The sequence below is a fragment of the Cherax quadricarinatus genome, chromosome 16 (assembly GCF_038502225.1).
Source record: "Cherax quadricarinatus isolate ZL_2023a chromosome 16, ASM3850222v1, whole genome shotgun sequence".
In the NCBI taxonomy this organism is placed as follows: domain Eukaryota; kingdom Metazoa; phylum Arthropoda; class Malacostraca; order Decapoda; family Parastacidae; genus Cherax; species Cherax quadricarinatus.
In genome coordinates, this window is record NC_091307.1 from 14,666,268 (window position 1) to 14,683,076 (window position 16,809).

The 16,809-nt window shown below is 38.8% G+C and overlaps 2 protein-coding genes across 14 annotated transcripts in view; one reads left to right on the forward strand and one right to left on the reverse strand.

Annotated features, from left to right (window-relative positions):
• The window catches only part of LOC128688939 (titin homolog), a 748,574-nt gene that overhangs the window by 706,476 nt on the left and 25,289 nt on the right, over nt 1–16,809 (reverse strand). The gene's annotated exons all lie outside the window — the stretch shown is intronic.
• LOC128688940 (uncharacterized) lies at nt 3,140–7,174 on the forward strand. Its single transcript, XM_070085646.1, has 3 exons — nt 3,140–3,174; nt 4,390–4,723; nt 6,951–7,174. Exons 2-3 carry the CDS (start codon nt 4,410–4,412, stop codon nt 6,955–6,957), a joined length of 321 nt encoding a protein of 106 aa, XP_069941747.1. The 5' UTR covers nt 3,140–3,174; nt 4,390–4,409; the 3' UTR covers nt 6,958–7,174.

The window sequence follows — 16,809 nt, forward strand, 5'->3', positions numbered from 1 at the left end:
GATGTGGAGGCTAGCAAAGCTTACGCACTTCATCAACAGTGTATGTCAGCTGTTTACACAAAACACAAACAAGCCCCCGTTCATTCCTTGCTCTTGACACTTCCTAGAAGATAGTGTTTGAAGGAAAATGAAAGAAAACAATACTTGCCAACTAATCTATGTTCATTCAACGCGATAACTAACACGAGCATATCCACATTGACACCTGTCAGTCGGTGCTATTGACCTTGGCAGTCGAAGCACCTCATACAGGCCAATTTATAATTTCAGCTTCGACTTCCTCTTCCAGTACATCCTGCGACAACCTATCCTCATTTTACTAAGATAATTCTCCTGTGCGATTCCTCACGTCATTTGTTTTTTAAATCTTCCTGTAAACTTACAAAATCCGCTTATTTTAGGGTGAGATGGGTTAAGCTAGTTTCCGTGACCTAAATCATTTTATATTTCACGACAAATACTTATATTAAAAAAGGGGCAGTAGGAACAGGTTGCCTGCAATATTTACCTAGAGAGGGTTTCGGGGGTCAATTCCCCCGAGGCTCGGTCTGAGACCAGGCCTCATGGTGGAACAGGGTTTGATCAGCCAGGCTGTTACTGCCGGCCGCACGCAAATTGACGTACGAGCCATAGCCCGGTTGGTCAGGTACTGACTTTAGGTGCCTGTCCAGTGCCCTCTGGAAGACAGCCAGGGGTCTATTGGTAATCCCCCTTATGTATGCTGGGAGGCAGTAGAACAGTCTTGGGCCCCGGACACTTATTGGGGTCTCTCAGTGTACTCGCGGCGCCCCTGCTTTTCATCGGGGGAATGCTACATCTCCTGCCGAGTCTTTTGCTTTCACAGGGAGCGATTTTCGTGTGCAGGTTTGGTACCAATCCCTCGAGGACCTTTCAAGTGTATATTATCATGTCTTTCTCTCGCCTGCGTTCCAGGGAATACAGATCAAGGACCTTCAACCGTTCCCAGTAATTTAGGTACCTTATCGTACTTATGTGTGCCGTGAAAGTTCTTTGCACGCTCTCCAGGTCTGCAATGTCTCCAGCCTTGAAGGGGGCCGTTTCGGTGGACGGTTACAATCCCCATGTGTCGGTCTCACATCAGTTTGGTATAAGCTCTCATGATCTACTAAAAAGATTGAGCATCAAGGAAAATCTTCCTCTCACAGTTGTGACTGCAACTGCAACACAAGAGAACTGACAACAGGACAGCTGCACCTGACAAACCTGAGCAGGTGTAGCACATTACCAAGACGCACACCCTCCCCGTCTTCAGACTGCCTTGCCTAGCCAGGAGTGTCTCCTTACACCGCGACACAGTAACATCAAAAAGTTAAATACCTGTAATATAAACTCTCACAAGAAGGGGTGTTATGAGCGTCACTAACTTAACAAAATTTGTTACCACCTGTTCCGAAAAATAAATGAGCAAAAGTAATAAATTTAGGAGAAAATGAATGTCATAAAAATGAATAAGTATAATGAAAAGTATAATACCTAACAGACTCCATCAACTGACATGATCAAGTATGCAAATCAAATTAGAGAAGTAAAATAAATAATTGGAGGTGCAATCCATAATCAGATTAAAGAAATATCCAGATGAGTAGCTATGAAGTCAAGGAAGCTTATTAATGGAGGAATAACTACCAAGAAGCTAGTAAAATAGTCAAAATGCTAATAATATATAGGTGGTTGAGTATACGTATTAATTAAGAGAAGAATAAATCTCACAATACCACTGGCGAAACAATAAGCAAGTAGCGCACAATCTGGAAAGAAAACTTTAGTGAGATAGTTGTGGATAGGCATGGCTGAGAAAAATAAGAGGCTGAGGAAAGTATAAATAGGCTGGAAGAGGGGTTGAGACAGACTAATAAAAAGAGGCTTCTTCATGAAACTTTATTTAGGAGAAATGTAAAGGGCAGAAAAAGTAAGAAAAATGTGGAAAACAGAAGTCTACAGAGAACTGGAAAGAGACAAAAACAAAATTATAGAGTGGCAGCAGAAAACAAATGAAGCGAGGGAGAAAATATGGAAAACGCATGCACAATATTTAAAATGAAAATATCTCTCCCATCATTCATTTTTATGCCCAGATGAGGAAGATGACGCAATTAGCTTAAGCCTTAACTTCTAATGTTAGTTTCCTAACACACACACAAGTGGTGAAAAAGATACTCAGGAAGACTAGCAAAGGCACTGGGGAAAATGGAGAGGGAAGGCGAAGGGGGTTATTATTCAGCAGAGGTTCAGAAATATAAAATCCTATCAGATTTATCATTTTGTAAGGCCGACGTTCTGTTGACACTTAATTTTAGGTCACCTGATATTAAAAAAAATAGCTGACATTTCTATTTCACACACGCAGTTGTTTCCAGGGTACTCATAACCATGAATGAACCTCTTACTCGCATGGAAGAGAAGAAAAATAATACGCTAGTCCACTAAGATATCTTTGCGAAAATATAAGGGTTTCACTGGAATATATAAGCCTACCGAAACATGACAACACTGTTTTTGTGTGAATTACAGGATAGAAGTTGAATGCGGATTTTATGTTTTTATTTTCCATCTTGTGGCGATGAAACATCAAAATAATTTTAAAATTCTTCTACAGTGTTCTACTACTCTTGCCACTAATTTTTCTTCCTCCTCAATATCCCATTATCCCTCCAATCTAGGTCTCTATTCTCCCTAAGCAACGTTTATGATACAACTCCATACAATGTCAACAGGCAGCAATAAGACGAAGTGAAATGCCGCCAAGCAATATACTACAGCTTAATTAACTTAAAGGAAGCACCTCAAAACAATATAATATTAACAACATTTTTGACACACCAGATGAGGTGTGTAAACAAGTGTTGTATACTAACGGGGCACGTGGCAAGTTAGACACTGCCAGTTTACTCCACACTACATAATTATATCATATTGTGATATTACTTTTCGGTATAAATGTTAGTAAAACCCACTTTACTCGAAATATGAGCCGAAAACATTATGGAAAATATCAAATAAATATAATACCAAATATGTAAAATATACAGAGAAAATGTACTGTAATCAGCAAACTGCAACCTGAAATAAACATCTGTACGAATAACAATACATGTAACGTAGCCAACTACAGAGAACACCTGCATCACCACTCTCTCAGAAGCTTTGCTGCGGGTACTCGTTAAAAATCCTCCTCGCATCTCCCTAAAACCTGCGGGATCATATGGACTTCACAAAGCAATGAATTGTTTACATAGTGAATGATTATAACGCTTCACGAATATCGTGTAAATAACTGCAATAATTTAAAAGATAATGCATAACTACGAGGCCTCAAAAGCTGTTGTTTACTGTGTCTAAGAAAATATATTGCACGCTTGCAATATTTTTAAGATTTAGAAACGCTATACGAAAGTACTGGTTTGGAAAAAAAAAAGTTCTAGACGAACGGAACAATCGGCCAAGTATCTTCTAAAACAGGTGGTACAAATATAAGCAAACAGGGTTGAATTTAAGGACCTACCTAGTGCTGGCCAACAGACCTTCTGCAGTGCTCCCCTATTCTTATGTTCTTAAGAAAAGTTTATTCTTGCATTTAAAGTGAGTACATAATTTCAATACTATATGAAGCAAGCGAATATACAGTGTCGGTACGAAGCGTAGTGTCACGATTTGCAGGTAGATAGATGCTGGGTAGATGTAAGCAACCAGCATACTGAGTGAAATGACATTGCTCACCTCTAGTTACTAAACATTTACAAAGTGACTTAACCGGAACTGTGAAAATACAGTGATTTCACATTACCTTAGTGTCATACTTATGCCAATCTGATTTAGAGGTAAATAATGAAGTTTAACCAGAAGTGAAATGGTCATAATAAAAACTTGCCCGTGAACGGTAGATAACAAATGAAACCTGATACTCGACACGTTTCCAGGAATGAAGGCCGTTCATAAGATCAAGTCAAGAGTCGCTGCTTCTAACATTCGAGTGTAGACACGATAGTCTAACTCATGAGAAGGTACTGAGCAGGAGGTATGTTGACAGTTTCAACATCACACAGGATATAATCCTGGACATTTTAAGTTATATCATTGTGGGAAAGGCAATGCGTATTTAAACTGCCTAAAAATAAAGTGAGAGCTACACGAATAAACACGGTAAATGATCAGAAAGCTTCTACCATACTATAATACTGTTACGTGCACGAGATATCACGCATTTGATAGGCAATAAATTACAATCCAGGCTTTCCAGTACTCAAAATACGACTTCCATCAATCCTTCACACATAATATACGAGAAAACCCCTATTATAATGTTAAAACCCATCAGAATACACACCAGTAACATGCCTGCATCAGCAATGCGATTCTTTGTCCTTCTAGGAAGCGTAACGGTGCTGTTCATGCTAGGGATGTTGATGATGGAGAGGAACATCCACAACCAGATTACTCGCAACGCATATCAACACCACCTCCCCATGCCTCGCAACGACGCCCTAAGAATTAGCAGCAGAAGCATCAAACAGAACAAGGACAAGATAGAAACTGCTGCAGAAATTGGTTTTCAATATAGCCGTAATAATAAGCTTTACATTGATAATTTGGACGATATCGATGACCAGCATCACGATGATGATCATGAGGACGATGGATATAACGATAATGATCATGAGGACAAAGATTACGAAGACAACGACGACGATGACGATTATCATAGGTATATTATGGATACACATTATAATTTTAAATGCTGAAGGTTTATTATAAATTATATAAAATACAGACAAGGTGATGAGGAATAAAAATTCAATCATTAATATGGATGAGAGATTTTCAATTTAAGAGAAAAATGCGAATAGATATTGAGAGGAAAATGCCTTCGTGAGGATATGTCGCGATTGGGGTGTCGCTAGGATCTGCAACTGCCCCAAGATTTGTTTAATTAATATAAATTTACCAAAAGGAATAAACTATATGAATATGTTTGCCTAGGATGCTAAAAATATTAGGAACAATAAATAATAAAAATGACTTTAAATCTCTACAGGACGACCTAGACAAACTTAAGTAAATGGAGTGATGAATGACAGAATTTAATAAGAACATTAGAACGAAGGAATATCGTTAGGCAGGTCTAACTCGCACCAACCACACGCATTCATATATTCATCAAATCTATATATAAAGCTAAAATTTCCCGCCCCAATAATTCAACACTGGAATTCGTTCCACTCATCTACAACTTTATTGCCAAACTAATACTTCCCTACATGCTTTCTAAATCTAAATTTGTCCAACTTGAATGCGTTGGTGCGAGAGTTATCTTGCCTCGGTTTTTCCATTTGTACATTTAATTCTTGTCGTCCCTAATTCTACGTCTTTCCAGGGAGTGCAAATCCAGTGCCTTCAGTCTATCTTCGTTGGAAAAGTCTGATACATGGGATTCACTTCATCTTTCTTAGCATATTTTTCAGCGCATTTATATCTCTTTAATATGGAGACCAGAAATGAGCAGTGTAATCTAAATGAGGCCTAACCTAACTTTTAGTGACTATACTTCTTGATATGAAGACAGGATCATATTAACTTCACTGCGAACACCAATGCACTTTTGTCTTAGGTTTAGTTTCTGCTAACCAGAACTCCTAAATCATTTTCGTATTCATTTTGACTAAGTTTTCCAATATTTAGCTTATAAATATTACCAAAGTTATTTTCTTTTCCGTGTAATAAAAATGAGTGAAATCAGGAGATATGAAGAATGTAGACTAGATAATAAAATGATGAAATGCTACAGAGAAAGGGACCTAAGAGATATTAAAAAATATAAGTCACAGGAAGATATCAACGAAACTGAGAAAATCGTATGATACCCCAGTGATTTATAAACTAGCTTTTAAATGCTGCACATGTTTCTAGCTTATCCACAAAAGAATTGAGAGATAAAGGTTGTTTTATATAATTCCCGTCTTTACTTCTCTCCAATGATGTAAAACAAGAACAGATTCATAAGAGGGGAAATAATTTGTGGATTTTTCTATACACTTTGCATTTTCGTTTCACCTATTCGTCCCGAATAGGTAAAACTCGATTTTGGTTTAAATAGCAATGCTCTTCTTGCCGAATAAGGCAAGCGAAAATTTGTGCATGCAATAATTTCGCAAAAATCATTCTGAACCTAATGAAAAATATACATTTCATTGTGTTTGTTAAATATTAAATTAATGTCAACTTATCTAAAATATATTTAGTTGGATTAGGCTAAATTAAATTGCGCTTGTTATAATAAGGTTAGGTAAGTTTTCTAAGGGTCGTTTGGTACAAAATTATTAATGTTTACATTAACATAAACGAAAGAAAATATCTTTAAACGTGTAAGAGAAAATTTTTAGAAAGGATTTAATTTTTAATGAGTTCCAGTTAACCGACCAATTTTACCTATACACACACACACACACACACACACACATATATATATATATATATATATATATATATATATATATATATATATACATATATATATATATATATATATATATATGCAAAACAACCACTGTGAAAGAATAGAGAAATTCCAAGCGCTTTCGTGACTACTCACATTATCAAGGAACTATGATAATGTGAGTAGTCACGAAAGCGCTTGGAATTTCTCTATTCTTTCAGAGTGGTTGTTTTGCATATTCTGAAATCACCTGTTTACTGTGATCTTATTGCATATATATATATATATATATATATATATATATATATATATATATATATATATATATATATATATATATATAATATATATATATATATATATATATCATATATATATATATATATATATATATATATATATATATATATAATGATATAGGGAGGTGTCACCTCTAGAACTTGACTGGGGACCTTCATCCTCAGAGAGGAGAATAATTTCAGTTTTCGTTACATTTCAGGGATTGAAAACATGAGATGAAGATTGCAGATGATGACGTGGTCAATGACTGGAGCAGTAAACGCTAAACCGTATGTGTATTGCGTACCATGCGGGGCTTTACTAGGCTACTGCTACGTACGTCATCACCAATACAACAGTAACCAGTGAATATTGTCACGAATATCTTGTCAGCCTTAACCCAACAACCACCTATTATACAGCATATTTATATAGCTAATAAAACTATTCTTGATATGGCAATGGTGTTCCTAACCCTGACAAAATGTCAGATGCTGGTGCTAGACAGATATTGACCAAGTATTAATCGTGTTGAGGATTAGGTAGTCCTGCTGGTGTTCTCAGTACATACTGTACCTCAAAAAACTTGTGTTTTCTCACCCGACACTCCTTCAAGTAGCGTTTTGACGCTGGTGAATGACTCTTGATGCAGGTAACTTCTAGCATGGGCTAATGGGCAGTGCAGTGTTCCTTCATTCTTATGTTAACGCTTCCCTTTTAAATGCAAAAATCCCCCACACATCTGTTGTCTCTTCCCACACTTTGCCTCCCACAGGTGTTCTCGTACATAGGTGTTCTATCCATACTACTTCACAAAGGTATACTCGTCTATTTTACACGTAACACTGAATATCAACACGCCTGCCGGAATATTGTTAACACCTGTTATTCACAGAAATAGCAACAATAATTTGATGAAATGGAGCGATGCAAATCATAATTACCATAAAAGAGGAGAATTTGCAGACCTCGCCACCTGAAATCTTCGGTTATCAGTTTCGGCAATACAGCATTACAGAACCTGGGAAGCGGAATAAAAACAATGTCCTGAGTTTTAGCTACGTTGATTTTTAGGCCATCAGGGCATAGCCATCAAGTGACATTATTCATGAAGTGAAGCACCCTGGTGGACGAAACGTTTCCTAACGTTTTTTTTATACATTTGTCGGTATTATATACCTTTCGTTTAATAATCACATTGGTGTTATACTACACGCTTGTGCCTCCACAGCATGTGAGCCTGTTGCTTTCCCACCCCGTTGGGAGGCCCGTGATGGCCTCCCAACTCCCCCAGCGCAGTATAACCCCTACAGGTCTGGCGCTTCCCCATGAATGCAATATTAACAATGAGGCGTCACACGTATTCTCATTGCATTTCTGTCACTGTAAACTTATTTATTACCTTTCATGTTCACACGTCTGAAATGTGTTATATCGAAGTCACGAAAAAAATAACGAAATGGTTACAAATAGAAAAAAGCAACAAAGATGTGAAGAGAAAAAGCACACAAAAGTATGCATTTACTGTAAAAGTTTCGCTTGGAAAGAGATTCACTAAAACACTATAATACTAGTCCATGAAGCTTGTAGCAGCGGGGTCGAGGAAGAAGAGAAAGAGTTTAAAGCCAGTCGACTATACGACGGTCCTTCAGGTACATTACCAGTCAAGAATACTTCAATCCCCAAAACTGGGACTAAACCTTCAGCATACATACACTGCGAGACAAATACATCCCTGAGCATATAACACTGTTATAAGAGAAAGAGGACGATGAGACAGCGGTGAAGGAGAGAGAGGAAAAAAAAAGAGGCGGATGGTGCAACTTTGATTAAGAGAAAAATAGGACCGGTGTGGGATTCTGGGATAAAATGAAGTAATTGGCCTTGTGTTTCATTAAGTAATTTTATTCTTCCCTCTAATCTCTCAAAAGGCAAAACTAAGAGACAAAAACCTCGGACCTCCATACGTCGACATAGTGCTTTACAGCCGCCTCAAAGCACTTTCACCTCTGTTAGCCGTCCTTGTAATACATTTGTTAACTCTGTTAACACATGTTGTGGTACCATTGTTAACACATTGTGGTACCATCTATTAATACAGGTTGTGGTACTATCTGTTAATACAGGATGTGGTATCATTGTTAACACAGGTTGTGGTATCATTATTTACACAGGATGTGGTACCAGTGTTAACACAGGTTGCGGTATCAGCATTTTAGCTGCAACACCGGCAGAGAACAATAGGAGCAACCTTCAAGTGGAGTGCTTTAATGCTGAACTGCTCTTAATCAAAGTAATTGGAGCTTCCCTCCCTTTCCTTGTTTCAAATATTATTACCCTTGCCCAGGCGCTCTATGACCATACCGGTTTAGCGCTTTCCATAATAATAAGATTAGACGACGAGATGCGTATACTTGACGGCTAGGAAGAAAGTAAATCGATGCCTCCAACGATCCTGACAGTGGACAAATTTTATGCCTTGACGCCTAACCTACGTGATTCCTCCAGAAACAACACAATAGTCAATATCAAACAAGGACCAGCACTGGCAACATAAGACATAGTATTAATAACACAAGAGCTAACACCGCTAACAAGAATCAGCACCAGTAACACAAGAACCAACATTAGTGACACATGAACCAGCAGCAACAACAAGAACCCGTACCAATAAAATAAGAACCAGCACTAGCAACACATGAACCAGCACAAGTAACACATGAACCACTAGTAAAATGAATCAGCAACAATAACACAAAAGTGAACATTAGTAACAAGAACCTGCACCAGTAAAACAAAGAATCAGCACCAGTAACACAAGAACCACCATAAGTAACACATGATCCAGCAGTTACACAAGAACTAGCACCAGTAACAAAAGAACTAGCACCAGTAACAAAAGAACTAGCGCCAGTAACACACAAGAATAACTACACCTAACGTAAACCAAACACCCGCATCGCACCCTAAACAGAACAAGCATGACCCAGCATCAGTATCGCAAATATGAATCAGCCTCCTCAGTATCACAACCAAACCAGAAAAAAACTAGCAACAGTATAATGCCATGATGGACCAGGAACACGAAGGTATTACAGAGCCCTAGCTCTTGCCATCTCTCTCACGTTCCACCTCCCAGCCATGATCAGGCAGATATTTATAACTGGGTATAACTTCAGCCGAGCTGCCTAACGCATTAGCCGCGGAATTTTAGCAGGTGAGGGGATAGAAGAGAGAGTGCTTTTGTAAATACAGCCGGGAATGCCGTGGCGCGCCGTAGTGCCACGTCAACATCCCTTCTTGAAACATCATTTTAAACACGGCAACCACCTTCCATAATCAGCTAATATCTGCAAGGTAGATAGATTCATAGCTACTGGCCTCGCCTCTTAACTTTTATCGACTGACTTGACGAATAACTGGACTACAGGACCCGAGCATACCTACTCTCGAAACTTCATAGTGATTATCTTCGCCTTTTTCGTCTAGTACGTTCCATTTACCACCCGAGTCTGAAAAAAGCACTTCTTACAAGTCCCAATGGCTCATGTACACTAACTGGCATCTGTACCCACAAGTTCCCTCAACGCTCAAAGAGCGTTTATCCCATATAAAGAAATTAGATCAAATAGAAATGACCCAAAATGGATGAATAATAGGCTCAAATATCTACTAGGGCATAAGAAAGGAATTTATAGGCGTATCAAAAGAGGTGAGGGTCATCTTATGAATCAGTATATTGACATTAAGAGGGACATTAAAAAGGGGATAAGAAAAGCTAAAAGGGACTATGAAATTAAAGTTGCTAGGGATTCTAAAACTAACCCAAAAAGTTTTTTCTAGGTCTATAGAACAAAAGTTAGAGATAAGATAAGTCCCCTTAAAAATAACTATGGGCACCTTACTGACAAAGAGAATGAAATGTGCTTGATTTTAAATAATTATTTTCTCTCAGTTTTTACACAGGAAGACACTAACAATATTCCAGTAATTAATTTTTACAGTGGGCTAGAAGAAGATAAATTATGTAACATCACAGTCACTAGTGAGATGGTTGTGAAGCAGATAGACAGACTGAAGCAAAATAAGTCGCCGGGTCCTGATGAGGTTTTTTCAAGGGTTTTTAAGGAATGCAAAATGGAACTCTGTGAACCATTAACTAATATTTTTAATTTATCTCTTCAAACAGGTGTAGTGTCTGATATGTGGAAGATGGCTAATGTAACTCCTATTTTTAAAACAGGGGACAAGTCGTTACCGTCAAATTACCGCCCAATAAGCCTGACCTCAATTGTAGGCAAATTACTAGAGTCAATTATAGCTGAGATTATAAGAAGCCATCTCGATAAGCATAGCTTGATTAATGATACTCAGCATGGATTCACAAGAGGCCGGTCTTGTCTAACTAATTTATTAACTTTCTTCAGTAAAGCTTTTGAGGCTGTTGACCACAATAAAGAATTTGATATTATTTACTTAGATTTTAGTAAGGCTTTTGATAGAGTTCCGCACCATAGACTGTTAAAGAAAGTGGAAGCTCATGGCATTGGGGGAAAAGTGCTCTCGTGGATCGAGTCATGGCTCACTGACAGGAAGCAGTGTCCATAAATGGGGTTAAATCCGAGTGGGGATCTGTAACAAGTGGCGTTTCACAGGGATCAGTCTTGGGCCCGTTGTTGTTTATAATATATATCAATGATCTTGATGAGGGAATTACTAGTGATATGAGCAAATTCGCCGATGACACAAAGATAGGTAGGATAATTGATTCAAACGTAGATGTTATGGAACTTCAGGAGGATTTAAACAAACTCTATTCTTGGTCAGAAAAGTGGCAGATGCAGTTCAATGTAGATAAATGCAAGGTTCTGAAGCTTGGGAGTGCCCATAACCCTAGTACTTATAAGTTAAATGATGTAGAACTTAGCCATACAGATTGCGAAAAGGACTTGGGGGTTATGGTGAGCAGCAACCTTAAACCAAGACAGCAATGCCTAAGCGTACGTAATAAGGCAAATAGATTACTGGGATTTATATCAAGAAGTGTAAGCAACAGAAGTCCAGAGGTCATACTGCAGCTTTATACATCATTAGTAAGGCCTCACCTAGATTATGCAGCTCAGTTCTGGTCTCCGTATTACAAAATGGACATAAATTCGTTAGGAAACATTCAGCGTAGGATGACTAAATTAATACATAGCATTAGAAATCTTCCTTATGAAGAAAGATTGAAGACTCTTAAGTTACATTCACTTGTTAGGCGAAGAATGAGGGGAGACCTGATCGAAGTGTATAAGTGAAAGATAGGTATTAATAAAGGGGATATTAATAAGGTCTTGAGGATGTCTCTCCAAGAGAGAACTCGCAGTATTATTATTATTATTATAATCAAGGGGGAAGCGCTAAACCCGGAGGATTATACAGCGCCTGGGGGGGGGGATGTGGAAGGCATTCAGGCTTAATTCGGGGAACTGGAGCACAGATCCAATTCCCTAAATCAAGAGCCCCTCACCAACATCAAGGAACCTTCCTTGAGGGGCCAGAACTCGCAGTAATGGATTTAAATTAGATAAGTTTAGATTTAGAAAGGACATAGGAAAGTATTGGTTTGGAAATAGGGTAGTTGATGAGTGGAACAGTCTACCTAGTTGGGTTATTGAGGCTGGGACTTTGGGTAGTTTCAAATCTAGGTTGGATAAGTACATGAGTGGGAGGGGTTGGATTTAAGTGGGACTTTCACATCAGAGCTTATTTCTTGGGTGGCATTGAAAATTGGGTTGGGCAAATGTTTTGTTAGTGGGATGAATTGTAAAGGACCTGCCTAGTATGGGCCAGCAGGCCTCCTGCAGTGTTCCTCCTTTCTTATGTTCTTATGTTCTTATGTATTTTAATCAGGTTGTCCCTATCCACTATTTAATTCCCTGTCTAGAACTTCATAATAAAGATGATTTTAACCGCATTAAGAACATTGCATTTACATCTTTTGAACGGTGACTGAAGTGTCAATCATGTGAAAGAGGTCATTCTAAAACTAAGAACCGCATAATGGCACCTTTTTTCCTAACCTATTATAATTTTAGACTGCCACAAGGGGCAAATTTATTGACCATCATCAAGTAGTTCATCCTCTAGGTGACCTACGGAGTTGTTTAAATATATATATATATATATATATATATATATATATATATATATATATATATATATATATATATATATATATATATATATATATATATATATTATGGTCAAAAAGCGTCGAAGAAGTCGGGATAATTAGATTCCAAAGCAAGAAGGGCATACGTTTAAAATACAACATACTAAACAACGGCCATAGACAGACTAAAAAAAAATACGAATAAGTGAGGCTGCCTACGAAACAAACATTGCAAGACACACCTCCCGGTACACTAGGGTTCCCAGACTATTATTGTTCACAGCTTAGGTTTTCATCCACCTGGTCCTCAGCACACCAGCAGTACGCATAGCTGCCAAATTTTAAAAATATCACAATTACCTATAGAATACTTGACCTCCCAAGGACCTACGGTAAATTTTTCGCAACATTTTAAACGAGTCTGACCTATGAATGCCCAACCCATCCTCCTGGACATGCAACACTTCGTTGGTACTGAACACCACGAAAGTGACGAAAACGCCTTGTTAATGAAAGAGGTCAGAGGAGAACATCCAGACTGATTCCAGCTGACAGGAAGATGACAGTAATTCAAACAAACAAGCGTTACACCAGTGACATGCACATCATCTCTGAATGCACATGTTGAACCTTGAAGTGGTTGAACTACAAGAGCAGACCACACCGGATCCCATTCCTGCCAGCTAAAAACAGGAAACCGAGGCTACAATGGGTACAGGCTCACCAAAGCTTGACGGATGAAGATTTGAAAATAGTCGCTTTGTCTAACGTAACGAATCGCTATTTCTGCTGTTGACACTGAAATGGCAGGGTTAGAATTTGGCGTAAACCGTCGGGAAACGGTGAAACAGGAGATGCATTGCATGAATGTACAGCCGACAAATGTGCAGCAACTGCGTAGTGCTATCATCCGAACATGTACTAAAGGAATGGACTAAATAACTTTTCCAGCACCCTGTTGAATCCATGTCACGTAAAAATTCAGGCTCTTCTAAGGACAAAGAGGGACCCTTCCTAATACTACAAGGGTGTACCTAATAAAGTATTAAGCTTGTTTTCAAATTGTGTCAGTGTATTAATACACTGAAATCTATGTGATTGTGAGCGTATTATCTTCACACACACACACACACACACACACATTATTATATATATATATATATATATATATATATATATATATATATATATATGTATATATATATATATATATATATATAAAGGCTTCAAGGAAAAATATTTGGATTTCTTCCTGAAGCCGTTTGAATATTCCACTTCCCCTACCACCCCATCTTTTCATATTTATTTTTTTTTACTAATAGGAATATTTTATTACATAATATGGTACAGAAGATTTAAGAGATACATTATTGATATAAAGGTGGCATATACGGTACATGTTGTTACGTGTGTATCACCGATTATAAGGTGAAAATCTCATCCAGCTCCTCAGAGCTGGGGCGTGTGCCCAAAATACAGCAGGCATTACCCCTTTGAACAGCCGCACTGAGCCGCTGGAACAGAAAACTAGCTGCCCTGGGATCCCTAGTTACCCTGATGAGTCTTTTTCCCAGCTCCTTAAGGAATTTAGATGCACTCTTTCCCCATGAGCCAAGGGTCTCTGAGCCTATGGGAACAAACATATAATGATGGGCAAGTTCTCCATATTTTTTAGACTTTTGGGACTCCCTGAAGCTGGCAGCTGCCCCTCCTTCCTCCCTGGTGTATTGGAGATAGGTATCAGCCAAGGTAGATGCATATGTATAGTCCCACACCACCTGCTTCCCATCTGTCCAGGCTTGAAGGGTGATACCATCTGGACGCTTCTGGCTGCCATCAGATCTGCATAGTTGCGGTGGCTCCCTTACTGCTGGGCATCCAGCTGTTGTGAGGCTCCTCTTGATAATGTTATTAACCTCCTCATGTCTTGCAATCTTTCCCTCGGATTTACGGCACACAAGACCATGGTACCCGAATCGGTCTGCTGCTTCACTGCCACAAATACACCTATATATATATATTCATATATATTCATATATATATATATATATATATATTCGAGATGTACCTCTGAGTTGTTATCTATGTTGTTTTACTTTCTATTGTATTTCTGTGAATGTTTTGTCAATGTATTTTGTCTTTAAATAAAATATGTATATCATTATAGGGGGTGGTAGGATAAAATTCTCAAACAACTTCAAGGAGAACCTTGAGTTTTCCCTGAAGCAAGTTTATTCTTTTCTCTGAGGATGAGGGTCCCCACGAAAGTTCTAGTGTTTTTTTTTATTAACACGCTGGCCGATTCCCACCAAGGCAGGGTGGCCCGAAAAAGAAAAACTTTCACCATCATTCACTCCATCACTGTCTTGCCAGAAGGGTGCTTTACACTACAGTTTTTAAACTGCAACATTAACACCCCTCCTTCAGAGTGCAGGCACTGTACTTCCCATCTCCAGGACTCAAGTCCGGCCTGCCGGTTTCCCTGAATCCCTTCATAAATGTTACTTTGCTCACACTCCAACAGCACGTCAAGTATTAAAAACCATTTGTCTCCATTCACTCCTATCAAACACGCTCACGCATGCCTGCTGGAAGTCCAAGCCCCTCGCACACAAAACCTCCTTTACCCCCTCCCTCCAACCTTTCCTAGGCCGACCCCTACCCCGCCTTCCTTCCACTACAGACTGATACACTCTTGAAGTCATTCTGTTTCGCTCCATTCTCTCTACATGTCCGAACCACCTCAACAACCCTTCCTCAGCCCTCTGGACAAAAGTTTTGGTAATCCCGCACCTCCTCCTAACTTCCAAACTACGAATTCTCTGCATTATATTCACACCACACATTGCCCTCAGACATGACATCTCCACTGCCTCCAGCCTTCTCCTCGCTGCAACATTCATCACCCATGCTTCACACCCATATAAGAGCGTTGGTAAAACTATACTCTCATACATTCCCCTCTTTGCCTCCAAGGACAAAGTTCTTTGTCTCCACAGACTCCTAAGTGCACCACTCACCCCTTTTCCCCTCATCAATTCTATGATTCACCTCATCTTTCATAGACCCATCCGCTGACACGTCCACTCCCAAATATCTGAATACATTCACCTCCTCCATACTCTCTCCCTCCAATCTGATATCCAATCTTTCATCACCTAATCTTTTTGTTATCCTCATAACCTTACTCTTTCCTGTATTCACTTTTAATTTTCTTCTTTTGCATACCCTACCAAATTCATCCACCAATCTCTGCAACTTCTCTTCAGAATCTCCCAAGAGCACAGTGTCATCAGCAAAGAGCATCTGTGACAACTCCCACTTTATGTGTGATTCTTTATCTTTTAACTCCACGCCTCTTGCCAAGACCCTCGCATTTACTTCTCTTACAACCCCATCTATAAATATATTAAACAACCACGGTGACATCACACATCCTTGTCTAAGGCCTACTTTTACTGGGAAATAATTTCCCTCTTTCCTACATACTCTAACTTGAGCCTCACTATCCTCGTAAAAACTCTTCACTGCTTTCAGTAACCTACCTCCTACACCAAACACCTGCAACATCTGCCACATTGCCGCCCTATCCACCCTGTCATACGCCTTTCCCAAATCCATAAATTTCACAAAAACCTCTTTAGCCTTATCTAAATAATGTTCACTTATATGTTTCACTGTAAACACCTGGTCCACACACCCCCTACCTTTCCTAAAGCCTCCTTGTTCATCTGCTATCCTATTCTCCGTCTTACTCTTAATTCTTTCAATAATAACTCTACCATACACTTTACCAGGTATACTCAACAGACTTATCCCCCTATAATTTTTGCACTCTCTTTTGTCCCCTTTGCCTTTATACAAAGTACAAAGAAACTATGCATGCTCTCTGCCAATCCCAAGGTACCTTACCCTCTTCCAT